The following is a 27,835-nucleotide window of genomic DNA, read 5'->3' as shown; positions in this document are numbered from 1 at the left end:
TAACAAAAAAGTTCAGTGTATCAGTTATAGTAGTATCTGCCCCTGTTGAACCGACTGACAGAGATACTAGTGACTGAGATGAATTTTACTTACAGTTACAGGAGCGAATGTAGATGTACAAATGAGGTCCAAGGTAGAAACATGGTGTTTTTACTAGGAGATTTCAACGCCCAGGTCGGTAGAAATAGGGACAGATGGTATCCCAGCCGAGGTAAATTACGTACAGGAAAAGAAAACAGTAATGGCTACAGACTTTTGAAATTTTCTAGGTATAAAAATCTAGTTATGACCAATACGGTGTACGGACATAAAATGGCCCATAAGTTAACATGGTATTCACGTGATGGTAGGACAGCAAACCTTATTGATTATGTTATTGTAAACCTTAGACTGGCAGGATCAGTACAAGATACTAGGGTATATAGGAGCGCTGATATTGATGTTAAAAGTAAAGGTCACCATCTAGTAGTGTCTAGGGTTAATTTAAAGCTGAAATTTTGGAAGGGTAACTACCTCCCGGGAAGTTATGATGTTGGTAGAATCCAGGATGCCGAATTGCCGAATCTTTGGGATTCGATATTTTGTTGATGTTTGATTTTTTTACGTAGGTGTTGCCATATTTAACAAATTAGTTATGCATTATTTATTTTGAGGGATCAGATTCATTACACTGAGGACAATCTGGTAATGCCCTAAAAACTTCACAATTTTGAAACAACCAAAAAAAAGGTAGTTTTTAGCTCTGAATAGACCTAAGATGGGTCCATGGGCCCATGTCTTTATTTGTTAAGCTTTCTTTGAAATCTGTCAAATATCTGGGAAGCAGTGACGGTAAGTGTCAGAAGTATTTGTGCTTGTAAAGTGTGAGCTATAGCTATATATATATATATATATATATATATATATATATATATATATATATATATATATATATATATATATATATATATATATATATATATATATATGTAAACTATATTAATTATTGTAATATAATTTTTATTATGAATTTATTATTATTATAGAATTATTAAAATCATTATTTTAAAATTGTTAATAAATTTCAAAAATCATTTACTTTAATATAGAAAAAGGATCCCAACGATGCTTGCGCAAATGCCATAATAAATGCCGAAATTAGCAGAAGTATGCGTCTTCCAGCTTTGTCAATGAGGATTATTGATAGGATTGTTGACAGAAATTGGACCAGACCTACAATTATTGTTGCAAGATGTCGATTAACTGATCCTCCAGCCTCGTCGAATATAGACACCTAAAATAAAAAAATTTTTGTCAGCTCCGCAAAAAGATTTCGTTGATTGGCCCCAGGGTCGGTAAAACCTTTTTTGGAAATTCCCCCATTCAGCCAAGGAATTAGATCCTTTTCGTGGAATGACACAACTATCCCCCTCCTATATTTATGTGTAATGGTACCACTGACTTGAGTCTTTGGCTCGAAAAGAAAACAACGACACTCTGAAATTAATAGAGTTTTCTGCTTTCTGGAATCCTTGGAGTCCGAAACGAAACAAAATTATCTATTCGAAAAACATGGTAGTAGCCTACCTCTCCTTTAACAATCAGTTGTATTCTGCCAGTCACTAAGGATTAAAGTTGGGCTAAAGAAAGTTTAAGATAAGCTAAAATAAGCTAATATAAATACACACAAAAAAATGTTCCAGTTTTCATGCTAATGATCTCCTCTGCAAAAGCTAGTCCATTTTAATTTTCATATTCAATACAGTACATAAGAGGGTCAATCAAGAGGCTTCTATCTGAAAAGCTGCTAAACATACTAATAATATTAATAATATTAATAAAAATAATAATAATGTTTTTGTATATTTTTAATTTGAATTAATAAATATTGATTCATTGATACACTTGGAACAACCTTCGTGAAGATGCTATCCAATTAAAGCGATCTCCTACTGAAGCTTATAAAGACTCATAAAATATTGCAAAGAGACTAAGGAAAAAAAATACATGTAGATCAAAAATGCATTTTAATAATATAAATTTTTCTACATCACAAGTCAATGAAACGAAATTAATCTGAAAAAAAAATTAGTTTTGTTACAGAATTAGACCAATCTAAAATAAATATTTACATTCTGGCTCAAGAAGCTAGCTATTAACAGGATATAGCTATTATGGACATGAATATCCAACTATTTGTAAATTAAAACTTTAATATAATTCAGTTTGCTCCTTTATAAATCTATTTATTGGCTCATGATTCACAGCTCAGCTTAAACTAAAATTTACACTTTTTAAAAAACCAAATAAACCAAATATGTACATATTTGGCTTAGGGGCCCTTTTCCCATTTTTTTGGCCCATTTCCTCTTATGGTTTATGACTCTCATCTAAGCCAGGCTTTAGGTAGAGTTGATTTGAGCAAAAGCCTTTGATCGGTCTCATGATATATTCATGCATTTTTAAAGAGAAAACTGGTTTATCCAGAGGCCAGGTAAGGGGTTAGGCGTTTTTGAACTGAAAACCTCGCTACGCAGCTTCGCTTCATTTGCAAACACGTGGATTAGAAATCCGTTACCAGACGCCTTTGAACTAATTTGAGAACATGTTTGTTTTCGTCAAGAAGCTCAGAAGAGAATAGAACTAGAAGTTATCCTTTTTGTAAAAGAAAACTGGTAAACAAATGGGCAACTAGACAGGTAAGAGACTTACAAGGAATAGGAGGCAGTCTCAACGTTAGTCTTTTGGTTTGGGTAGGGATCAAAGATGATGTTATACGACTGGAAATAGTAATGCTGTTTTTGAATTTTGTAAGTGGTAGAATGTATGATTTTTGCTACGGTCTTGAGTTAGTGATAAATGATGATTTCAATGTTATGGGTAGGGATCAAAGATGATGTTATAAAACTGGAAATAATAATGTTGTTTTTTAATTTCGTACGTGGTAGAATGTATGATTTTTGATAGGATCTTGAGTTAGTGATAAATGATGATGTCAATGTTATGGGTAGGGATCAAAGATGATGCTATAAGAATGGAAATAGTAATGCTGTTTTTTAATTTTGTACGTGGTAGAATGTATGATTTTTGATAGGATCTTGAGTTAGTGATAAATGATGATGTCAATGTTATATAATTTGAGATGATATTGTCGTTTCAAATTATTTAAATGATCGTGGAAAAAAAGATTTATGATATGTTTTGTGTTAGGGATAAAAAATTAATAGGGTAGAATTGAGAATCAATGATAGATGTAAGATGCATGCTGTGTATTTTCTTTATGAATGATTATTTATTTTAAATATATATTAATAATGATAATAAAATAAATAAATAAAAATGACAAAACTAAGAATAAGAAAAAAAATGATGAAGTTTGTTTCAGATTACCCCATGAGGAAATAAAGAGAAAAGTGTGGAACAAGGAAGATCGTTTAAACAGAAGCTGGTTTCAAGAGGAGACGTTAATAATCAACAGCAACAACAATAAACCCTTCTTTGCTAGCTAGGCAAGATTTTCAAACTTGGTGGCTTGCAGAAGAGTTGAACTTCATGATATTTCGTAAGCTGAGGGCAACCGTATAAACAAACTAAACATTTTATCAAAGAAGAATATTTTGTTTACTGACCAGAAGTGAGCTGGAAAAAAATAAAATTCAATTTTTGTTTCAAAAAGAACCGTCAGAGGTAAGCTTTACAGCTTCATTCTACTAATTGCTAGGCTAGGTAAGTATTCGCATAACAACTTTATTTTACCAGATACGCATCTGTTTCTCCCATATAATTTATTGGCGATTTTCAACATCTGTTATATATTCAAAGTTTTAAGCGATTTTGCATGAAATTCTCTAATTAATTTAGAGATAATTTAGAGATTTAGAGATTTTTGAAGTAACAGAAAGTAGCATCAGTACTGGATATATCCTGTTCATAAACTGATGTTCAATACCATCCACAAAAAGGTCCAAAATTCCCACAAGGGGACATTTGGAATTAGACTGACTAACTTTGGACTACAGGAATCTCCAGTATATGTATGTGAGCATTTGTGTGCTCACTTGTTTGAGCACAGAGGCGTGGATTATTGCGAATTTGAGAAAGATGGACGCTCAGAAGTGAAAGTGGCTGTTCAGTTAATTTATTATTAGAATGCCAACTGAGATTAAATGAACTAAAACATTTTTATTCTAGAATAGAAGGAATGTTAATGGCGCCTAAAATATGCATAAGCCTTGATCATGTTTTCCGGTCAAGATTTTGTGTAAAGTATGGCAGAACTCATAATTATAGTCATTTTTAATATGAATTAAATAAAAAAAGACAAGTTTTTTGAAATGAAAGTAAGCGACATTAAAACTTAAAACGGACATAAATTACTCCGTATGTGAAAGGGGCTTTTCCTCCTCGACACCCCGCTCTTTAGGCTAAAGTTTTTTATTGTTTTAGAAAGTAGAGTTGCGAGAAAGAATCAAACTTCAGCGCAAGGAGCGGGGTGTTGAGGAGGAAAAGCCCCTATCATATACGGAGTAATTTCTGTCCGTTCCAAGTTTTAATGTCGCTCCTTACTTTCATTTCAAAAAATTTGTTTTTTATCTAATTTCTGAAAGTTTTTGAATTAATTCATGTCTGATTTTGGCTCTCCGTACATAAATTATTAAAATGAAATTTGCATATTAATTCTTTTTTTGGCTAAATGGCTTTCTCTTAGTTTTGATCAGACGATTTTGAGAAATAAGGGGTAGGGAAGGAGGCCTTCCCCACCAACGTTTTTATTAGTAAAAAATATACGTAACTTAAGAATTAACTTACGTAACAAACTTTTATATTCTTATATTTTTGATTATATATATGAGGGGGTTCGTCCCCTCGTTAATACCTCGCTCTTCACATTAAATCTTGTTTTGTCCCAATTCTTTAAGAATGACTCCTGAATCAGAAAGGCCGTAGAATAAATAGTTGAAATTACTTAAAATTTTTTAGCGTAAAGAGCGAGGTATTTATCTCCTCCTAAATACCTCGCTCTTTATGCTAAAGTATTTTTAGAACCCCTCATATGCGTAATAATCTCTGTTCGTTTTAAGTTTTAATGCTTCTCCTTACTTTCAATTGAAAAACTTTTTCATGTTTATATTTTCATTGTTTTTTCTTTTTAAATAGTAATGCTAGAAAATCCTGCGCCCTTTTCATTGAATTTTTCTTCCCCCATGAAATATTCCTCCAAGGAAAGATCCTCCCATATAGCCCACTCATCTGAACCCCACGCCCAAACCAAAAAAATACCCCTGATAACGTCGGTACACTTCCCAGTAACCATTACTGTATGTAAACATAGATCAAAGTTTGTAAGTTGCAGCCCCTCCCCCAGGGACTCTGGGGGGTAAGTCATCCCCAAAGATATAGTTATTAAGGTTTTCGACTATGAGGAACAAAATGGCTATCTCCAAAATTTTGATCCGTTGACTTTGGGAAAAAATGAGCGTGGGAGGGGGCCTAGGTGCCCTCCAATTTTTTTGGTCACTTAAAAAGGGCACTAGAACTTTTCATTTCCGTTAGAATGAGCCCTCTTGCAATACTCTAGGACCACTTGGTCGATACGATGACCCCTGGGAAAAAAAACAAATAAATAAACAAATAAACACGCACCTGTGATTTGTCTTCTGGCAAAAAATACGAAATTCCACATTTTTGTAGATTGGACCTTGAAATTTTTTCTGTAGGGTTCTCTGATACGCTGAATGCGATGGTGTGATTTTCGTTAAGATCCTATGACATTTGGGGGGTTTTACCCCCTATTTTCCAAAATAAGGCAAATTTCCCCAGGCTCGTAACTTTTTATGACAAGGACTAAATTTGATGAAACTTATATATTTAAAATCAGCATAAAAATTCGATTCTTTTGATGTATCTCTTAGTATCGAAATTCCATTTTTTAGAGTTTCGTTTACTATTGAGCCGGGTCGCTCCTTGCTACAGTTCGTTACCACGAACTGTTTGAAAATATTAATTTAATCTAGACCTTAAACTTTTAAAGAGAGTAGGGCAGAATTCTTAAGCCTAGAGTTCATGTACTCTTACAAAAGAAAATTCAAGAGTGAGTTTGAACTCCGAGCTCAATCAGTTTTCATATTAAAGTATCAGCTAATAATATCGATAAACTAAAAGATGATATTTACCGTATAAAATAGGACTGCATTGACTCCGCTGAATTGTTGAAACCACATGAGTGCTAAAGTAAGGCCAAATGGAACTAGGACAGGCTTATTGAAGAGAGTGGGCATTTGCTGTTGCTTCTCAGCTCCATTTGTTATTGTATCTTCTATTCTCTGTAGCTCAAGAGTCACGTCTGTGTGTCTGAAAGATTTTTTAACTTCATTTATAAATTTTCTCCTTTGCACTGTGGACTTCCAGTAAGTGCCCAATCAATTTCTCAATGCTATACCCTTGAACACAGTGCGTTTGTCGATGGATATAACGTCTGGGAAAATGAGCTTGAAGTTATATATGCATTTGATATTATTGATAGAAAATTAATAAGCATTCGTTTTTAACTCACCTCCACCCCATTCACCAATTTTCGTTTTATTTATGTCTTAAATTTATCATTCACAATCACCCTATTAGAATATCGGTTAAATAAGCTTTTACTAATTCATTGGCCAAAAGGACCTGAGTCAAATAATACTGCTATGCTACATTTCTCCAAAATCCATCAAAAAGACGAAAAATACCTCTCATGGGTTACCCTCCCTCCTTAAAGAATTGTCTTCTCACTGGTCTTAATCACAGCCTCCCTATAACGCTTGGAAAAACGGTGAACATTAATGCTCTTCCACACAAAGTTGTCGTTTTACAGGCTTAGACACCGTATTTCTAATGCTCTGTATGTTACCAACAGTTTATTCTCCGTCTTCAGCGTGAGAAGTGAAAAGGCGGAATGTGACATTTTTTTTTTATCAAACTCGTTTTTATAGCCAATTCTGTCAGCGTGAGTTTTTTTTGTCAAACTCGTTTTTATAGCCAATTCTGTTTAGCTCATTGCCCTTGATCCATTGATCCAATCTAGTTCTCGACAGCTTATTTTATTCTTTTGACCATCACAAGATACAATATATCTGCCTCCCTAACTTACAGAAACAGTTAAAAGGTGAAACTATTGGTGTCGAAACTCGTTTGCCATATCATGGAAACGGTAACAAAACACTTGAATGCCAAATAACAACCAAATGACCTGAAACACATTTCGAGTTTTTTACTTGCCTGCAAAAAATAGGGTGGGCAACATAAACGCCTTTCAAACTGCCGTAGTCCCCTTATTGTTCGCCTTTGAACTACCGTAGGTGCCAGGTTGATTCTCCTCTCAGAAAAGCCCCCCCAGAAAATTCACCCGGCGGGTCATTGACAAATTACTCCCTGGAAAATTACCCCCACATGTAAAATTGAGCAACCAAAAGGGAAAACTTGACTTGAAGTGAGTTAAAGTTTTACTCCATGTAATTTAAATTAGATACAAAAAAAAACGCCCCTTAAGGGTACTTTAGACGGGAATACCTTCTTATGTACGCCTGTTGAACGTGATCTCAATCGCAAGGTTAGAACTAGCATCAAGTACTAAAGTCATCGGTGGTAAATAGTGCTTCCACCTTAGAGGTCCCCCTCCTCCTGAAATGGAGACTTTTGACGACTCATAGGGGTGAACTTTTTGGCTTAGGGATTTTTGGATTTTGACAAGTCTTTTGGTTTTTTTATGGATTACTAAGATTTTTTTTCATTTCAAGTTTTTGAAGATTGTTTTCCTCGCTGTTCATTATCCAGTTTTTGCTTCGACGCTATTTTTTGTAAAAGGGTGAATCCGAAATTCAGAAAGCTCTTAGAAATCCTGAAGCGTGAACGTCATGAAGTTCTTGCGGTCACCAAACCCTCAAAATTCGAAGATTGAGGAAAGTAAAACAGTTCAAAATATGGATGATACCTTTTTATTGACAGTGAATAGATATAAAATTATTTAACTGGATATTTCGAACACATATACAGTGTTCATCATCAGCAGTAAAACTAAAAGACATGAATAAAAATAAACAAAATGTATACCTAATAAACTAATTACATATAGTTTATTGCTCTTATTTTTTTCAATGCAACAGCCGAGGCTCCTCGGCTGTTGCATCGGCTCTTTGACCTTTTCGGTTCCGGTTCATTAGAATTATCTGACATATTACGTGGACAGAGGTCATAGCTCTTAGGTGAGGTGATATTTACTTTATTTGACCTCAGTAAATTTATCATAAATTGAGTTCAATCCAAATTCACCTGTATCTCTGTTTATGGAATTATTCTTGAATAGAATTTTTTGTAATTTCGATAGTATCATCCCTATTTTGCACTGTTTTACTTTCGTCATGGAAAGGCAGTGTGGTCTTCGAAGTTATTTTCGAAGATTGAGGTCTACATACATTTCCTTTGGGGGGTGAAGAGAGGTTAGGTCAGAGGCTAATTGAGTTACAACCTAGTTAGTCTCTGACCTACCTCCTCTTCACCCCCCAAAGAAAAAGAAATTTTACTTTAATCTTCGAATTCTAAGGATTTGGTAACCGTATGGCCCCCAGGCCCGCTTGCGATTTTTAAAAGCCATTGCTTATAATATTAGTAGATAGTTCTTCTATTTTGGCATGATTTCAAGATCTTTTTGTGAACAGGGTTTGGTTACGTTTTGAAAACTTTCTTTGCTTAAACACTATTGCTTGCTTCTTTAGAATAAGGTTTTCTGTTCATCTTAAATTTGCTTGATTCTGACTTGGAGTTTGACTCCATCCTTTTTAAATTGAATTTTAAATAAAAAGGTTCTCCTTAAAGATACTTCAGACAGGAAAACTTTTGATATACGCCCACTGGACGTGTTCTTGGTCATAAGAGGTGAATTTGTACTATGTTCTACAGTTCTCGGTGCCAGGGGAGACCAACGGGAAGTAATAACCCGATTTTTTAATCCCAGTCTGCATTTCTGTGTACTTCCTTAATAGGGCAGCCCTTTTATAATTGCCACTAGTGTCATGTTTCTAAATTATTTTATTTAACCTTTATTTTACCCTGCTATTACAACCCAACCCCGCAAAAATCCAAAAAAAAAGAATTGGAAGAAATAAAAGTATAAAAATAAACGTTTAGGGCATCCTACACCATATATTCTCCATTTATTTGGAAATATAGGTAAAATGTTCCAAAATCCGTTTTTTTCTTCCTACTTTTTATTTTGTCATACTTTCCCTTTGGATTCAAAATTTTTATGTAGGGGGATTTCCGTGGAGAAATTGTCTCCCAGGAGAAGTTTCTGGGGATTTTTGTGGAGGGGAGGAGGGTCTGACATAGGGAATTTGCCGGTGGGTGAGAATCAACCTAGAACCATTGCTGGACAGCACTTGTACCTCATAACCCCATTATCATTAACAGCATTAACCTCATTATCAGTAAATTCATTTGTTTATTCATACTCTATTGCAAAGTGATAACGATCCATTTTTTGGAATCCTTTTGCTTGTCTTTCCGTGGGTTTTATCTTAATGACGTGATATATACAAAATTTTCTTTTCTTCGGTCCAATCGTTATCCCAAAATGTCAGCTTGCAGGTTGATAGGACGGTGGAAACCAAATTGTTAGCTAATTGTAGACAAATTGTAAGCTCTGCAGTATTATGTGATTTTGAATGTTGTGCTTCCAATTCTCCAATAATCCTCTCCAACACTGATTCGATTTGTCTGGCGATGATAGTTAAGGCAGGACGGGCTCTCAAGGAATCTTCCTATACCTCCCATGTTAAACATTTGGAGTTTGCCTGACGTTCCTGAGTTAGTGATTTCGGCGGTTTTAATGGCACTTGGTATTAACCAAGTGACATATAGCGATCGAAAATTCTGTCGGTCTGTCGGTCTGCCAGTCCCGGTTTTGCTAGTTTATGGACTTCCAGATAAGCTAGGACGATGAAATTTGGCAGGCGTATCAGGGACCAGACCAGACTAAATTAGAAATATTCGTTTCCCCAATTGACTGTCTGGGGGGAGAATGGGGGGACGGTTAATTCGGAAAAATAAAAAAAGAGGTATTTTTAACTTACGAACGGGTGATCAGATCTTAATGAAATTTAATATTTAGAAGGATATCGTGTCTCAGAGCTCTTATTCTAAATCCCGACCGGATCCGGTAACATTGGGGGGAGTTGGGGGGAGCTAAAATCTTGGAAAACGCTTAGAGTGGAGGGATCGGGATAAAACTTGATGGGGAAAATAAGCATAAGGCCTAGATTCGTGATTGACATAGCCGGAACGGATCCGCTCTCTTTGGGGGAGTTGGGGGGGAGGGTTAATTTTGAAAAAATTAAAAAATGAGGTATTTTTAACTTACGAAGGAGTGATCGGATCTTAATGAAATTTCATATTTAGAAGGACCTCGTAACTCAGATCTCTTATTATAAATTCTGAACGGATCCAGTGTCATTGGGAGGAGTTGGGGGGAGCCGGAAATCTTGGAAAAGGTTTGGAAAAAATAAATAAAAATATTTCTTTGAACAGGGACTTGGGAGAATACTCACTAAATTCTTTATACTCAAATTTAATTAAAAATGATCTAACAAAATATTTTACTAAACCAATTTATAATAGTACTGAACCAACTACGAAAAGGCCTTTGAGACAGGCTGCTAAACAAGCAAGATTAGCTTTAAGAAATTGCATCTAATCATTTTATTCTCTTTAGTTTGAATGAGTTTATATTTCTTCATTTCATTCTTTTCGCCAGTCCTGGTTGAACTTCGCTGAAGTAAGGATGCTAGGGCTATATTTTTAAAAAAAATTGTTTTAATAAGTGTTTTTATATTCAGTTTTAATTCTCACAATTTGATGTAAGTTCTTTTATATATATATATAGTATTGTATTGTGCTGAAGACGGCCCTTGGACATAGGGCCGAAATATCTACATAAATAATTTCCATTGTCTTGAAAAAACTTTCCCTATTGTTTCTACGTTGTATTTGTTTGTTATGGAAAGGCAGTGTGGTCTTCGTCGCTATTTTCGAAAAGGCTTAGAGTGGAGAGATCGGGATGAAACTTGGTGGGAAGAATAAGCCCAAGTCCAAGATACGTGGCTGACATAACCTGACCAAATCAGCTCTCTTTGGGGAATGGGGTGGGGGGGTAATTCGGAAAAATTAGAAAAAATGAGGCATTTGTAACTTATGAACGGGTGATAATATCTTAATGAAATTTGATATTCAGAAGGATCTTGTGCTTCAGAGCTCTTATTCTAAATCCTGACCGGATCCGGTGACATTGGGGGGAGTTGGAGGGGGAAACCGGAAATCTTGGAAAACGTGAAAACTGAGGTATCTTTATCTTACGAATGGGTTATCGGATCTTAATGACACTTGATATATAGAAAGATTTTATGTCTCAGATGCTCCATTTAAAAATCGAATCAGAACCGGTGACAAAGAGGGTTGGAAGGGGGAAACAGAAATCTTGGAAACCAAAAATCTTGGAAAACGCCTAGAGCGAAGAGATCGAGATGAAACTTTATGGGAAGAATAAGAACAGGTTTTAGATACGTGATTGACATAATTGGAACAGATCCGCTCTCTTTGGGGGAGTTGGGGGGGTTAATTCAGGAAAAAATTAAAAAAATTGAGGTATTTTTAACTTAGGTACGGGTGATCGGATCTTAATGAAACTTGATATTTAGAAGGAACTCATGTCTCAGAGCTCTTATATTGAATCCCGATCAGATCTGGTGACATGGGGGGAGTTGGAGGGGGAAACGGGAAATCTTGGAAAACGCTTAAAGTGGAGAGATCGGGATGAAACTTGGTGGGTAGAATAAGCAAATGTCGCAGATACGTGATTGACGCAACCGGACTGGATCCGCTCTCTTTGGGGGAGTTAGGGGGGATCCAGCGCTTTTTTGAGTTTGGTGCTTCTGGACGTGCTAGGACGATGAAAATTGGTAGGCGTGTCAGGGACCTGCACAAATTGACTTGATAAAGTCGTTTTCCCCGATTCGACCATCTGGGGGGCTGAAGGAAGAGGAAAAATTAGAAAAAATGAGGTATTTTTAACTTACGAGTGGGTGATCGGATCTTAATGAATTTTGATATTTAGAAGGACCTCATGTTTCAGAGCTCTTATTTTAAATCCCGCCGGCATTAAACCTCTGTTTCCTTTTAAATCAATCTATTGATTCTTAGAATTTTGCTAGAGCTCATGCCATATGAGCTCTTGGCTCTTCCACCCTCGTCACAAGCGCCGTATGAGCTTTTATCTCTTTTTATTTTAACAGATATAAAAAAATCTGGTGAATGTTTTGATCTAATCAAATCTTGAGGCCGACAATTATTTTTTTGTAATTCCGAGATAATTATAAAACCTGTTTCGGGTTTTATAATTATCTCGAGTTGCCATCCCTGAAAAAAACTGACTAGGGAGTAAAGTGCTTGGACCTCCGCTAGGAATGAACAGTTTTGTTTTGACGATAATAGAAACGTAATTGTGGGGGAAATTGTTAGCTAACAATTTTTTTTGGTTGGGGAAAACACCTAAAATATACAAAAATGAAGCAAATCACACTGAAGCACTAGATATCTTTGGGAATAAATTTCAGTTTTAATAAAAATAGCAAAAAAGTGATACTTCAAGAAAGTCATCCTACATAGGCCGAGTACGTAATTTACCTTTTCCTGGCAAAGTTGACCCAGAGACGTCGAAATGAACGAACAAATAACGTGCCAAATGGTGGGGATGGACTGATCTAGCTGAATGTAGACCAACCTCAATTAAATATCTGTGTCGACGTTTAACGGTCAACTTTCTCTGAATAGGCAAATGAAGACATAACTTTAGAACGGAAAGTGAAGAATAGGAGGATGTATATAAAGCTCATTTATGGCCAGACATTTCGAAGATGTAATAGCCTATATTATAGGCTCGTAATAATATTTTTTTAAGTACAAAAAGGAGTTTCTGGGAAATTTTATTTTCTTAACTATTAACCTGTCAGGTTATCACATTACCGTACCACACTGTCACGTTACTGTCTTTTCACACCGCTGTGTTTTAGAGAATCACACCAAAATAGACTTTACCTTCCTCGGAGCTTCTGAAGTGAGTTCTGTGCATCATCTTTTCTTCCCTTAGACAGGAGCCATCCTGGTGTCTCTGGCATGAATAACATTCCTATGAGCAGTAATATCGGGAATCCAGATTCTACCCACGCCAAAGCGTACCAGGGTAGAAATGCTCCAACAACATAGGCGATTAAGATTCCAAGTGCTAGCCATAGGGCCGTAATGCTACCCAGTGCTCCGCGAATTCGAGGAGAGGAACATTCGCTTATCTGTAAATTGTGGAATAATGATTAGTAGAGTAAAGGAAAATTTAGAAGAATGTTATTCCCAATATCAGAGTTTCGGGTTGGCAAATTTGGTTCACAAGTATCACGGCCGTTTTGAAAAGTGAATACCCAATTATAACTAATTCTGGACCAAAAGTAGCCAAAAATGGCACCGGAAAGGTAAAAAACCGAAACTGAACCAGAAGTGTTAAATTTGACTCCAAGGATCGTGAAATTTCGATTTTCCTTGGCAAATAAACACGGTTTGTTTTACTTTTCTCTTAAAGTTTTTGTATTCTTCAATAGCCTACTGCACAGGTTTCCGATAATATAAAGCTTGACTTCTTGAGTTAGGGTTAGCCATGTGTGTCTTATTAAGCTCTGAATGAGAAGGCATATACAAATGTAAAGTAAATATAGTTTTTTTTTTTAGTTTTAAGTTAAGTGAATTAAACCTAAGTGAATTAAACTTTCAAAGATTTTCAGGAATGGAAATTTGAGATTATGCCTGAAAGATTCGTTTACGTAGTTCACCATACATTTTCTGGCCTTAGAAACTTAAAGTGGGTGAATCTTAGAGCCACAACCATTGTAATTATGCACCCCCCCCCCACAACTAAGAAGACAAGTTATATTCTAAGATTATACATAAAAAGTTGGTTTATATGTTTGTTGTTTTTTTTTGCAATTTTTTCTGCTTGTTTGTCATGAGCAGCTAGTTCAAAATTTAGAACAAAACTGCTTAAAAAGAATACGATATGAGCTGCCTTTTTTTTATAGAGCCTAGAGTTGTATCTTGACTATTTTTTTCCGAAAAAAAACACAACAATGGGCAAACTTTTTTGCGTCTGAACTGGAGGACCAAGATGCAGTTAATTAGAAGCAACTCTGAAAATCTGTAAAAAGGATTTTTTGGTAAGTCATGCAGTAAGGAATTTGTTGCTATAATATTTAATTCAGAAATAAAAAGAAACCACACATGGCTAGTCAATGGTATAGAATTGGAATTAGAGAGATAAAAAACACACGATTTGATTTCCACTTAATGCTGTTTTAAAATGTAATAATTAATGCCGTTTCAATTGAATTCAAGCCCTCCTTAATAAGGCAAGATTTGACTCTCAGCTACATAAGAATGTTCACCTGTTTTGTTGTATTTTGTTTTCAAATTGTCTAAATTTTGAATTTTGAAAAAATTTCGATTAATGAAAGGAGTCTAAAAATTAATAAAAGTGGACAAAATCATAAACCAGACATGGCCTGGAGGGATGGGATGCAGTGAAACTGGAAGCAAATCAAACTGGTAGCTGAAAATCAATAATAGGTAAGGTAAGGTGAGAAAAGGTAAGATAAGTTGTTAAGGTAAGGGAGTCTTGTGTTGCTCTTTCTCATGTTCATCAATTTACAATATAGCCTAACATTTAAAGAACAGGAAAAATTGGATTTCAGCCAAAATTCTAGATATTCTGTTCCTTCTTTCTGGATGTTTCATGTTCTGCTTACATTCTAATCTATCATTTTATATATCTAAATTACATTATAAATATATCGATAGTTAATTAAATTACATTAAATTGTGATAATGTAAAAAAATTTTCTAATTAAATTAGATTGTAGTTATAATTAAATTACATTATTTATTACACACATTACAAATCCTTAATTAATTGAACAAATTACTTATTAGAAATTGCTTAAATAAATTAGTAATTACAAATTACTTAAATAGATTATAAATGAATGTAATTAAAATCTATCATAATTACATCTAAATTGCATATAATCTATCATTCTAAGCTACTCTATTCTAGTACTGAGGGTCTTAGCTTAAAGGATATAAACCAGATAAAAACAGGAATATTCTAAATGCTATTGCCATTCTAGTAGCATCCCAGGCCACGCTCCCCCACAATAGGCCCAAAAATAACCTTAAGCTATACGAAAAATTTGGCAAATTTATATTTTCTCGAAAAGTAAAACCAGAAATAACCCTAGGCTATGTGTCAAAAATTGTGGATTTTGTGCTTTTTTTCTTTTCGTTTTTTTTTTTAAAGAAGTCTTATCTAAATTTTGAACTGACCATAAGAAAATCGTAATAAGCGTAAGGAAATCGCAAAATAAGCGTAAAAAATCGTACAAATCGACAGAAAATATGAAACTTTGTGTATAGCCTGAGACTATATCTAGCCTTGTTGATAGTTGGGACTGAGGCACGATTACGATGGTACTCATATATTGGTAGTGGCTTGCCACACCTCTTGCCTTAATTTTGAATCACTACCCGTGATTCAAAATTAAAAAGTAGTTAAGCAAAGTAAATGAATCTTCTGGGAATCACCTCAAATATCAACTTCTGAAAATCTCTGCAATTTTAATTTGCTTAGGTCTAGTACTTTTTTGTTAAAACTAACAAAAATTTGTTAATATAGTGATTTTGTACCCTTGGCAGGTTTTCCTAAAAGGTCGTTGTTTACCTCAAAATATTCTTACCTTCAAATATTCTGAATTCGTGTACAGATATAAATGATACCTCTGGAGCTATTCATCTTATTCAATAAAACAACTCTTTAAGGGTGTTCCATCTTCTGCTTACATGGCATGTGGCTTCCTCTTTAGATTTAAGTCTTATGCAAGGTTTCATGGTTAAAATTAGGTTGGGTTAAATTAGGTTACAAATCTCAGAAACGGGGAAAAACCTAACCTAAACTAACCCAACTTACTCTAACGTGTAACCATCAAACCTTGCGGACATTCACAGGTGAATGTCAAAATTTCTTTTTCTCTGCTTGGATTCAGTCAGTTTGCCAGTCTTTCGCAAGGTTTGATGGTAAAAGTAAGGTTAGGTTGGGTTAATTCAGATTATAAATCTCAGAAAAGGGATAAAAGCCTAACCTAAACTAACCCAACCTAATCTAACTTGTAGCATCAAACCTTGCGGACATTCTCTGGTGACTATCGACATTCTCCAATTCGGTCTTTCATAGTAACATATCCATGAAAACCTACGCTTTCATTTTATCTGAACCAGTACAGTTTTGAAAATGCAAAGAATTTGACAATCCAATTAAGAAAAAGTATATTTATTTACCAAAATGAATCGAAATTCTCAATTCTTGCGGTTTAACTTTGTCACTTCTGGTCTAGCAGAGCGATGTGTTAAACCAAAATAAAAATTTAGCAATTTGTAAGGTCAACAATAGGTCCAAAACAGCGATGTTTGTGTGTTACTCAAGTGACAGTTGCGTACCTTGGTCGCCACCCTGAATGAAAAGGAAATGAAAGCAGACATTATTCCCTTCTCTGTTTATGTGTTTGCCAAACTCATACAGTAATTTTGATCTTTTTTTTGGCACAAACACGATCAACAAACAACCTTTGCTCACCAAACAAGATCAATACTTCGACGTCCCTTTGCTATTTTTTTTTTTTGTCTGAACCATCTTGAATCAGTTGTTTACACATTTTAGCTGAAAGATGTTCGAATACTGCCCATTATTATCCTGCTTGTGTTCACTAAACAACAATCACATTGCAGTAGGGGAGAGTCGGGTAAGACGGACCCCATTTTGGTTTTTCGTCTGCGGAAGAGGTTGGAAACAAGCAACGACTGACGAAAGGTGTCTAACTTGTCCCCAAAACATTGAGTTACGTAAAGAAACCTTCTTCACACATAAATCAGCCGTATTTCTGGGCCCAGATAAAAAAAACTGAAGTTGGTCAAAAGGTCCATCTTGCCCACCCCATAGGATAAGACGGACCAGCCCTTTGGGCAAGACGGACCCAATTGCTCAAAAAGATTGATTGTCTCTAAACAATTTTATTTCGAATACTTAAAATACTAGTAGTAAGTAAAAAAGTAAAAAGTTAGCAAATAACTATATTTAAACACTGTACGAGGCCAAATCTACGTGAAAAACGAACTGAGCCGACTGTCTCGTCGTTCCGCCCGAAGGGGTCGGTTTTGGCAGCTTCATGATGACCTCTTCTTTTCGCACGAAGCTCATCTCTTCAGTTGCCGTGAATTTGCTCGATGGAGCTAATCGCTTCCAACACTGAACTTGGAAACCATCAGATTCACAATCACACACAACTCCAACATAATTCCCGAAGCTCTTCTTGGTCGGCACTTTCACAACCAAGAAATCCCCACTTTTTGGTTCGGTTCCATCAAGAAACTCCTTCTCCTCTGACCCATCCAAATGCAAGCTGTCATCACTTTCATCATCCAGCGCGATATGTTCATCGAAGCTGTCTTCCCCGTTCCCAGGCTGTTTGGAGAGGTTTCTCTTTTCAGGCCATTTTCTTTGAGCTTTCTTTTCTGATTTTTTTCTTTTCAACTCAAATTCTTCTTCCAGTCTGTTTTTTTCAGGTGTGTTCGTCAGAATTTTGGACTTTGTTCTTTTCCTAAACGTTTTTTCCGTCTCTTGCATAGAAACTCACCTTAGGGTGAGGACGAACCGACTCTGGAGTCACTGGCATAGTCGCAGAAATCACTGAGCTACTGGTAGTTGGCAGCACGTCCTTATTCAAGCTCTCGTCGGCAGGGCTGGTTGATGGAACTGCAGACTGGCCTGTCATGGGAGACGTCTCTGGTGCTGGTCGGTCTGTCACAAAGGCACTGAGAAAGTCGTGATCTTGGAAAACGTTCCTATTGAAAAGGTATATTCCTGTTTTTTGGAACCCGCTGAGTACGTTTTCCATGACGAAAGCTCTTGGAAAAGCGATTCCAACGAATATTCCGATTTCATAAATGGTAATCCTCCTGTTTGGGTTCGAAATCATCCACGAGTTAGCTGCTTCATTGTAGTATCGCTTGAATGGCCCATAAACAGCAACATCAAGAGGCTGCATCTTGTGACTGCAATGTGGCGGAAGCGTTAAGATGTCAATACCGTTTTCTCTGCAAAGATTAACCACGCTCAATGAGACGTGCGAATCATGGTTATCCATAATCAGCAGAAGTCGATTTGTGGGCGAGCAACTGGTTTGGGAGATCAGATGGCGTATCATATCCGGGAAGATTTCGGCTGTCATCCATCCAGACGGCTGGCATTTTCCTGTGCTTCCAGGGGGCGTGCCATTGAGAAAACTTTGAAGCCAGTTCACTCGTGGAAAGACAAAGAAAGGGGCTATCGACTGGCCAGCTGCGTTGATACACCCTACGACTGTTACCAGCGTCCCTCGCTCAGCCGAAGTAATGCGTCCAACTTGCTTTGATCCCTTTTCTGCAACCACCTTTAATGTCTTCTGAACGGTGGTTACTCCAGTCTCGTCAAGATTATATATTCTATTCGGCGGATACTTGTGCTTTATAAGCAGCTCTTCTAAATTATTGAAGAATTCGCTGACATTCGTCCTGTTGAAGCTGGTGGCTCTGGCAAGGCTTGTCGCTTCGGAGGACCTTAGGGAAAGCCCAACACGACTCATAAAGCTATTCATCCAGTCTTTTCCTGCACACTTATTTTCAGTCCAGTTCTTCGGCATATTCTTCCCTTTGGCCTGGGCATATTCATATGCAAGCTGACCTGCTTCCTTTTTCGTAAGTCCATGATGCATGTGCTGTGCCGTGATCATATAGTCCTTCAGAAGTATCTCTTTGTTTGCTGAGAACACACTTTTAAAGTTGAAGGTAGTTGCCAACTCCACTGATTGGGGATCTTCTGCTGCGTCGAGTTTTGCAACTGCTCTTTGCACTGTGCTTCATGGCAAACCAACCTCTTTCGAAACTTTGCAAAGCGGCGAACCAGATTTAACTCGCATAGCAGCTGCTCTCAGTAAGTCCTGGTCGTGGAGACCGCGGGTGGTTTTCCTAGTATACTTTCCCATTCTGCAAAAGAGAGACAGCTTAATATATTTCTAATTGACATGCGGGAACAATAAATGCAACACAGTATTCACAAAATACGTAAAAAATAATAACTTCGAAAAAGATCCCAGATGATAGGGGGCAAGACGGACCGGTCCGTCTTACCCGCTGTCTCTGTGGTCCATCTTACCCTAAACCTGCTTTTTCGGAATAGTTAAAAATTATAACATAAGATGGCGCTGCAATGAAAAAAATTAATGTCTCACACACTCTCCTAGACCTCCATATTTGTAAGAAAAATTACCACAGCATAAAACAGAACATTAGAAACACCAGAAAAGAAAAACATTTACCTCAAAAGCCGGTTTCGAGAATGTGAAAACGAATAAAAATATTTTTCTCGAAGACAAGATTGGCTTCAACTCTCAGACTTCGCTCCGAAACTTGCCACTAGATGGCCGTTGTTTCTAGCTCTACAAGTGATAAAAAGGTGACGCTCAAGTCGAGCAATGACAAAAGGTCCGTCTTGCCCCCCGGTCCGTCTTACCCGACTCTATAATGCAATCAGAAATGAACTATTTTTGCAGAATCAAAGAACTGTGCAATTTTTACAACACTTGTTATTTGATTCGGAATTACATCCCAAATTATTACAGAGCACTGAGGCTTGTGGTCTGAATCGTTCAATAGTGTGTTTATAGAGGGATTTGTATAGATGTTAAAGTTCATGAATGTAATGTGCTTTCTCGAGTCCGTATAAGAGTGTGGAAAGGTATTGGATAGGGTCATGTGTCATCCCCTCCTCTTTATAAAAATTGCGTAGTAGAGTCATAAAAATGTTACAACTATTTTTACTTTTAGAGGCCTTTATCTACCGCTAGTTAACTATACTGATGATGTGCTGAACCTAAATAAATATGCCGATGATGTGCTGAACCTGGCTGCTGCTGCAAGTTATTATATTCAAATATATTAAATATTAAATGTATAGTTTAATACATTTTTGTGTGAATATGTCATATTGAATGATTGGAGGCGAGAGATGTATGGTAAAGAAAAATTGAATGAGATATGGATGGTAGATAGAATGAAAGAGACAAATTTCCTGAGTATTAAAAAGATAGCAAGATTTGTAAGGATTGCAGCGGTACATCGGGAGCGTTTTCTTTAAATAGTATTAATTGAATTTAGTTAATTTTTTTTTGTTTTTCGTTATGTAAATTTCCTATGGCCCACGGGCTTTTTCTGGAATAAATTATTATCATTATTATTATATTATTATTATTTCAAATTATGAGCATAAAAAGATTGGTCTTAATTGCAACCCAGAAAAGAGTGAAGTTCTTTTAGTGGGAAAGTCGACTGATCGTTCATTTGTTGGAAATATTTGCCATTGCTCCTCTGCCTTGGCCTGCCAATTCGTCCTAGATTAAAGCATACTAGAGCCCTCCTGCTTGAATTTTTATTAAAAGACTGCGAAGGACGTATGGACTTCCTGTAAATCTAGGTATAAGCGGGCAATTCTAGGACAGATTTATGATGCGTTTGCTGTCCCAAATTTTTTAGCGTTAGCGCCCTTACAAGGACTTTTTAGTCAAACTGAAAAAGTAGCTATCTGTCGTATTTCGTTATTCGAAGTTTCTATTATGTATCCCTTTATGGGAAAGCAGCTATCGGCACGTGTCTAGTTTTGGAGTAGCACAACGCTTCATTGTCATTGAAGAACGTTGTTCTTGGCTTAAGAATACTCTAGAATACTAGATCATGCAAATAGTTTATTGAACGTTTTTATTTGTGAGATAGAAGTGTATTTAGTTTTGACTCTCTTTTTTTTCTTTTTGTTATTACTCCATTTAACATCTTGCGTGTTTTTAGGAAATAAATTTTTGATTCATTGATTGAAAGACACATCAAGCATAAGGTGGTAGCTTTAGATTTTTAAAATAATAAGAAATAAAAAAAAAATTGCTGTCATGACAAATGGAAAATCTTTTCTAGACTGTTCCTCTCAATCTGATCAGTTTACTCCACCACTTTTCTTAGAACTCAAAAACTACTGGAAGGAGCCAAGCATGGTCGTCTCATCTAGTTTTTCGGTTTTAAGATCTGGCTTTGCTTTGAAGTATCTTGGCCCTTCTGTCTGGAATTCACTTCATGTGAGTACCTCCCATAGTTTAAAAACAGATTAAAAGAGTATTTGTTAGGAAATTACTTTTATTTTTTTTGGGGGAGTTGGAGTGGGTTGGATTATAGGGATGGAGGGAGAAGTGGGTTGAAGGGGTTGGGGTGGATGGAGTTGTATTTAGAAGAGGGTTGTTACTCTGGCGGTGTTTCAGAGAAGGTGATTGTCTTTTTATGGCACTTGGTATTAACCAAGTGACACATAGCAATCGCCAATTCTGTCGGTCTGTCGGTCTGTCTGTCGGCCCTGGTTTTGCTACTTTAGCACTTCCAGGTAAGCTAGGACGATGAAATTTGGCAAGCGTATCAGGGACCGGACTTGATTAAATTAGAAATAGTCGTTTTCCCGATTTGACTATCTGGGGGGGAGTGGGGGGTCGGTTAACTCGCAAAAATAGAAAAAAATGAAGTATTTTTAACTTATGAGTGGGTGATTGGATCCTAATGAAATTTGATGTTTGGAATGATATTGTGTCTCAGAGCTTTTATTTTAAATCCCGACCGGATCTGATGACATTGGGGGGAGTTGGAGGGGGGAAAACTGAAATCTTGGAAAACACTTAGAGTGGAGGGATCGGGATGAAACTTGATGGAGAAATAAGTACAAGTCCCAGATTAATGATTGACATAATCGGAACGGATCCACTCTCTTTGGGGTAGTTGGGGGGGGGGGGGTAATTCTGAAAAATTAGAAAAAACGAGGTATTTTTAACTTACGAACGGGTGATCGGATCTCAATGAAATTTGATGTTTAGAAGGATATCATGCCTTAGAGCTCTTATTTTAAATCCCGACCGGATCTGGTGACATTGGGGGGGGAGTTGGGAGGGGGAAACCTAAAACTTGGAAAACACTTGGGTGGGAAAAATAAACACAAGTGCTAGATGCATGATTGACATAAATGGAACGGATCTGCTATCTTTGGGATAGTTGGGGGGGGGGGATTATTTCTGAAAAGTTTGAAAAAATGAGGTATTTTTAACTTACGAACAGGTGATCGGATCTTAATGAAATTTGATATTTAGAGGGATATCGTGGCTCATAGCTCTTATTTTAAACACGACCAGATCTGTTGACATTGGGGGGGGGGGGGTTGGGAGGGGGAAACTCCACGGAGTGGAGGGATAGGGATGAGACTTGGTGGAAAAAATAATCAAGAGTCCTAGATACATGATTGACATAACTGGAATGGATCCGCTCTCTTCGGGGTAGTTGAGGGAGGGGTTAATTCTGAAAAATTAGAAAAAATGAGGTATTTTTAACTTACGAACGGGTTATCGGATCTCAATGAAATTTGATATTAGAAGGATATCGTGTCTCAAAGCTCTTATTTTAAATCCTGACTGGATCCAGTGACGTTGGGGGAAATTTGGGGTGGGGGAACCTAAAATCATGGAAAACGCTTAGATTGGAGGGATCGGGTCGAAACTTGGTGGGAAAAATAAGCAGAAGTCTTTCATACGTGATTTACATAATTGGAACGAATCCGATCTATAGGGGGGGGGGCTAATTCTGAAAAATAAGAAAAAATGACGTATTTTTAACTTACGAAGGAATGATCGGATCTTGATGAAACTTCATATTTAGAAGGACCTCGTAACTCAGATCTCTCATTTTAAATCCCATCCGGATCAAGCGTAATTGGGGGGGGGAAGTTGGGGGACCGGAAATCTTAGAAAATACTTAAAGCGGTGAGATCAGCATGAAATTGGATGGGAAGAATAAAAACCTGTCTAAGATACGCGACTGACATGACTTGACCGGATTTGCTCTCTTTGGTGGAATTGGAGGGGGGGTAATTTTGAAAATTGAGGTATTTGTAACATACGAAAGGGTGACCAGATCTTAATGAAATTTGATATTTAGAAGGATCTTGTGCTTTAAATTTCTTATTTTAAATTCCGACAAGATCCTGTGACGTTGGGGGGAGTTGGAGGGGGAAACTGGAATTCTCGGAAAACGTGAAAATTGGGGTATTTTTATCTTACGAATAGATAATCGGATCTTAATGAAATTTGATTTTTAGAAAGAATTCATGTCTCAGAGCTCTTCTTTCAAATCCTGACCAGATCGTTTGACATTGGGGGGAGTTGGAGGGGGCAATCTTAGAAAAACACTTGGAGTGTAGGAATCGGGATGAAGCTTGGTGGATAGAATAAACAAATGTCCTTGATAAGTGATTGACAGAATCGTACTGGATTCGCTCTCTTTGGGGGAGTTGGGGGGAGGGGTTCAGTGATTTGGCGAGTTTGGTGATGTTGGACGTGCTAGGACGATTAAAATTGGTAGGCGTGTCAGGGAGCTGCACAAATTATTGATTCATAGAATTTTGTTAGAGCTCATACCATATGATCTCTTGGCTCTTAGCTCTTCTCGCCTCGTCACTAGTGCTATATGAGCTCTTAGCTCTTGTTTCTTTTTTTGTTTTTCATTTTGTTTTAATTAGTGTAAGATGTTTCTAGTAGCACTTATGTAGTTTTTTTATTATTATTTTTAATTTAGGATGCTTTTAGGAATGTTTTTGTAATTAATCGTTACGGATTAGCAAAATTTAAACTTTTCCCTAGCTTAGTAATTTATTTTTGTAACAGTATATATATTTTTTTCATTATGTAAATAAAAATTAAAAGCATTTCACTATTTAATTTTGTCTTACTTTGCTATTTCAACCATAAGTTATGTTCAATACTTTCTATTGTAAATTTAGATTTGTGCTTATACTAAGCATGTTTTCTACTTCCAAACAGGTAAAAGTTAAAATTAACTCAAAAGTAGGTATAAATATATGAAATGAATGCAACCGGGATAAATACAATACAAATCTACGAAAACAATATATATAAATGCGAAACTTCAATAAAAAATCAAGTCTAACGATATAATATTTGTTGCATTATGGTCATAAAGTGTATTAACACATTTCTAGTTTTAAAGTTTTTATTACATCCATTAACATAAACCACTTCCGCCAGTTTTAGAAACAAAAGATATTTTTCTGATTCCATTTCCTGAGGTGTTGCTCCTCACTTTTAGTTGAAAAAACTTTTCTTTTTTATATAATACTAAATCAAGAAACATTTGAATTTTTGTATTTTTATCTTAATCTTGCTCTAACCTGATTCTTCCTTATATAAACAAAGAAACAAATTTTCACTATAAGTAAGGAGCAACATTAAAAGTAAGACCGATCAGAAATTATACACAACCCATAAATTAGAAACAACAGATATTTTTCTTGATTCCTAAGATGAAGTCAATTAGGTTTTAAATGATAAAAAAACTTACGTATATCTGAGAAGAAGGAGTTGCTGCACCATTAGCTAATGAGGAAAGGATGCGACCTGCATAAACTACACCAATGCTGGGACTAAAAACCGCACATCCTAATACCATGAACCCCATTGTGAATGGTATTGAAATAATAATGAGTGTCAGACGTCTTCCTAGGAACTGCAAGCAGGGTCCAGCCACAAGACTACCGAAAAATGCGCAGAGTGGGGGCAAACTTGCTAAAGAAGAAATTAAGATATATAAATTTATCTAAGAGATGTTTTCTAAAAAAGGTATTGAAGAAATAACAAAGATCTTCTGGTTAATGCTATACAAAAATAGCAAAGCAATAGTTGAATACCTAATGTTTTAGATTACTTACTCAGATTGGTAAAGTGTCGGTTAAATGGTGTGTGGAAACCCAGCCCGTAACAGGTATTTGATTACCGATGGGGATTAGGAAATCACTTTATTTTTTATTTAAGCCATTGCACAATCGAACTGCCAGGTTTACTTTATTTTATTATCAGGTTTCTTTTTATTTTTCTGTGATTTCTCACATTTGGGTGTAATGTTAAACCAAACACCCTTTGGGCACGCTATTCGATGCTCTTAATTTGTTTGTTTAATTTGAACCCTTTTCAAAAACACTTAGACGTTCTTAAGTCATTAAAGAACCAAGGACATCAAAATGAAATTTTTTTACCACTATCTTAGGTCTATTCATATCCAAAAATCAGAATTTTCTACGAGTGTTCTTTTGGTTGTTACAAAATGTTAAAGATCAGAATTCACGCCATACAGTGTTTCCAAAATGAACCATGAGAAAAAAATATGCGGAGAAAAAAAGAAAAAAGAATAAAAGGAAAAGGGAAAAAAGAAAAGAAAGAATAAAAAGAAAGGAGAAAAAAGAAAAAAATATAACTCGATAATGCTTTTCACACTTAAAAATTCAAAGATATTGCAGAAACTTGCTAATAATAATTCAAGGAAGACATTTCTTGAGTTTTCCATTGCACAGTATTTCATGTTTATCTTAAATGGGGTGGTGTAATTGCTTACGATATATCGTAAGCGACACCCAGCCTGCGTCAGACAGATATTAATGCTTCATATTTTGATGGAAGACTTTTTTGACAATATCTCGTCAATACTTCTATTCGAATTGAATATGATTGCACCCAATGGACCAATTTTCATAAAAACTATTTGTGACGATCAGTACGCAAGTGTTACTCGATCGGGGGATGAATATAAGATCGGGGGAATGCTCATTCATGATATCACCCGGAACAACCATTAAAGCTACATTTTCAAAATTCAGGAAAAATGCAAATGATTTTTTTGAGTCGGTCGTTCTGAATAAAAACTAAAGAGCTTCAATTGACTAAACCAGAGAGAATTAGAAGGAAACATTGTCATCTTTGTAATTAGTTTCAATTAATGTGTGACCTCCCAGGAGAATACAGATCCTGTAAAAGCAATGATTCCATGAAGGATAAACAGGAAGGAGGGAGTAAATTCACGCCAGAATTTCGTAATTTAACTGAAATTGCTGATTGCTGATAGTATAGGAATTGTTAATAAAATGTTTTTATCGGAGGGAGGGGAACAATAAAGAAATTTCAGACTTTTGACCGGAAGCCGTTAGCTTCTTAATAGAACTGTCTTGTTATGACATATAATAACGTGTATTGGTAACGGTTTTTAGACATTAAATACATATTTTCTCAAGGTTTATATCAGAAATATGCAAGTGGTTTATGCCCAACAAAACAAGGATTACGAAGTTATGATCGGAGATCTGCAAGAAGTGAGGGGAAACAGAAAGTGGAAGGTAAATAATTTCTCTGGATGAGATTTATCCCTTTCATGAGAATCGTTCCATTCGAAAACCTCTGAAAGAACTGGAAAAAAAACGAAATTCGGATCACATTTTGCTCTTAACTGTCTTAACTAGCATATTAGCTTTCCTTGCTCGAACAGCGAGTACCCAGTTTGAACAGTCTGCCGCCGGGTGAGAACAGGTGTGCCTATTAGTTTTCAGGTGCTAATATTACAAGTAAGCTTAAAAGCTTCTGCACTAAAAAGTATAGTATACCACTACGCTCGTTCTGCTTAGTGGGATCAACAACATACTGAATTCTTTCATAAGAACTTGTGCCAATGTGAAAGTGACAAAAGAGTGAAAGGAGTCTTTGGGTAAGCTAGATATTTGTCTTCATACCTAATCCCCATTTATAAGGTTAGCCATCCATTGCTTCAAACACAGAATAAATACAAAGAACCCCAGTTAGGAGATTTTCCAAAGAAATTGAATGGTCTCCGAATTACCAAATTTACAAATCCTATAATATTGGCAATTTCAACTAATACTACTTCCATTAACGAGACACTTTACCCCCAACCTCTCCATATCTAAATTAATGTGGAATTTTGAATAATATACAATTTCTTTAATTTCTTTAGTGTAAAAACTAGTCGATTTGTTATCATCCCTATATTTCTAAAGTATGCATTCCCTCGCTGAAATACGCAAGTCAGTTAAGTATTGTTTCGTTGATAAACTGTCTTTCAATAGTATAATATAAGTTCTTCATGAACTTATAATTTCTTCATGAAGAAACTATACTTTTTAGAGTTTTGGAAGCGACCCAATCATTGTTAATGATCACGTCAAACCAGGAACATGCAAAAGTATAACTCAGCCATAATGAGCGTATCAGCTATAATGAGGGAGCAGGTGAGTAATTTCTCAGGTGGGAGTAGGGTAGATTCCTAAAAAAAAGTGCATTTTAATGGACAAACTGCTTAATCTCCATGATGTTTCAGATAAATGATGAAAGCGGTGGGGGGGAGTAGTAATTAATTAAAATGTTTATCTATACAGCTAAAATGCTACATTCCTGTATCTACCAGCATAGAGATGGAAAAGGCAAGGCAGGCAATTCTTAGCCCCGCCAGGAAATGTCTTTAGGGTTTCAAATACTGCTAGCAACTTAGTTTTCAGCAATTTTAAACGGTAATATTTTTTTTTCAAAGTCCAGAAGTAATGAAGCACGTCAATGTAAATAAACAGATGTATGCAATGTATTTATCAATAAGAAAATCCTATTATAGAGGTTGTAGTGGCTTCAGTTATGTAGAAGATCAAAAGTCTCACAGCATTTTCATCCATACAAACGATAATACTCCTTTTCATCCAGCCGAAATTCTTTAGTAGTAATAT

General features: G+C 36.0%; 1 protein-coding gene and 1 long non-coding RNA gene across 2 annotated transcripts in view; one reads left to right on the top strand and one right to left on the bottom strand.

Annotated features, from left to right (window-relative positions):
• The window catches only part of LOC136030434 (facilitated trehalose transporter Tret1-2 homolog), a 50,421-nt gene that overhangs the window by 5,508 nt on the left and 17,078 nt on the right, over window positions 1-27,835 (bottom strand). The window contains exons 3-6 of the mRNA XM_065709418.1: window positions 24,622-24,845; window positions 13,102-13,352; window positions 6,153-6,330; window positions 1,079-1,273 (exon numbers count right to left, since the gene is read on the bottom strand). Of these exons, the coding sequence (XP_065565490.1) occupies window positions 1,079-1,273; window positions 6,153-6,330; window positions 13,102-13,352; window positions 24,622-24,845 (848 nt within the window). The remainder of the gene's footprint in view (window positions 1-1,078; window positions 1,274-6,152; window positions 6,331-13,101; window positions 13,353-24,621; window positions 24,846-27,835) is intronic.
• Window positions 1,247-26,779, top strand: LOC136030437 (uncharacterized). Its single transcript, XR_010618275.1, has 4 exons — window positions 1,247-3,666; window positions 14,130-14,264; window positions 21,154-21,311; window positions 26,342-26,779. It is a non-coding gene; the product is annotated as an uncharacterized LOC136030437 (long non-coding RNA).

This window comes from Artemia franciscana, chromosome 8, assembly GCF_032884065.1.
Source record: "Artemia franciscana chromosome 8, ASM3288406v1, whole genome shotgun sequence".
Taxonomy (NCBI): domain Eukaryota; kingdom Metazoa; phylum Arthropoda; class Branchiopoda; order Anostraca; family Artemiidae; genus Artemia; species Artemia franciscana.
The sequence above is the reverse complement of the archived record's forward strand: the minus strand, read 5'-3'. Positions and strand labels throughout refer to the sequence as shown.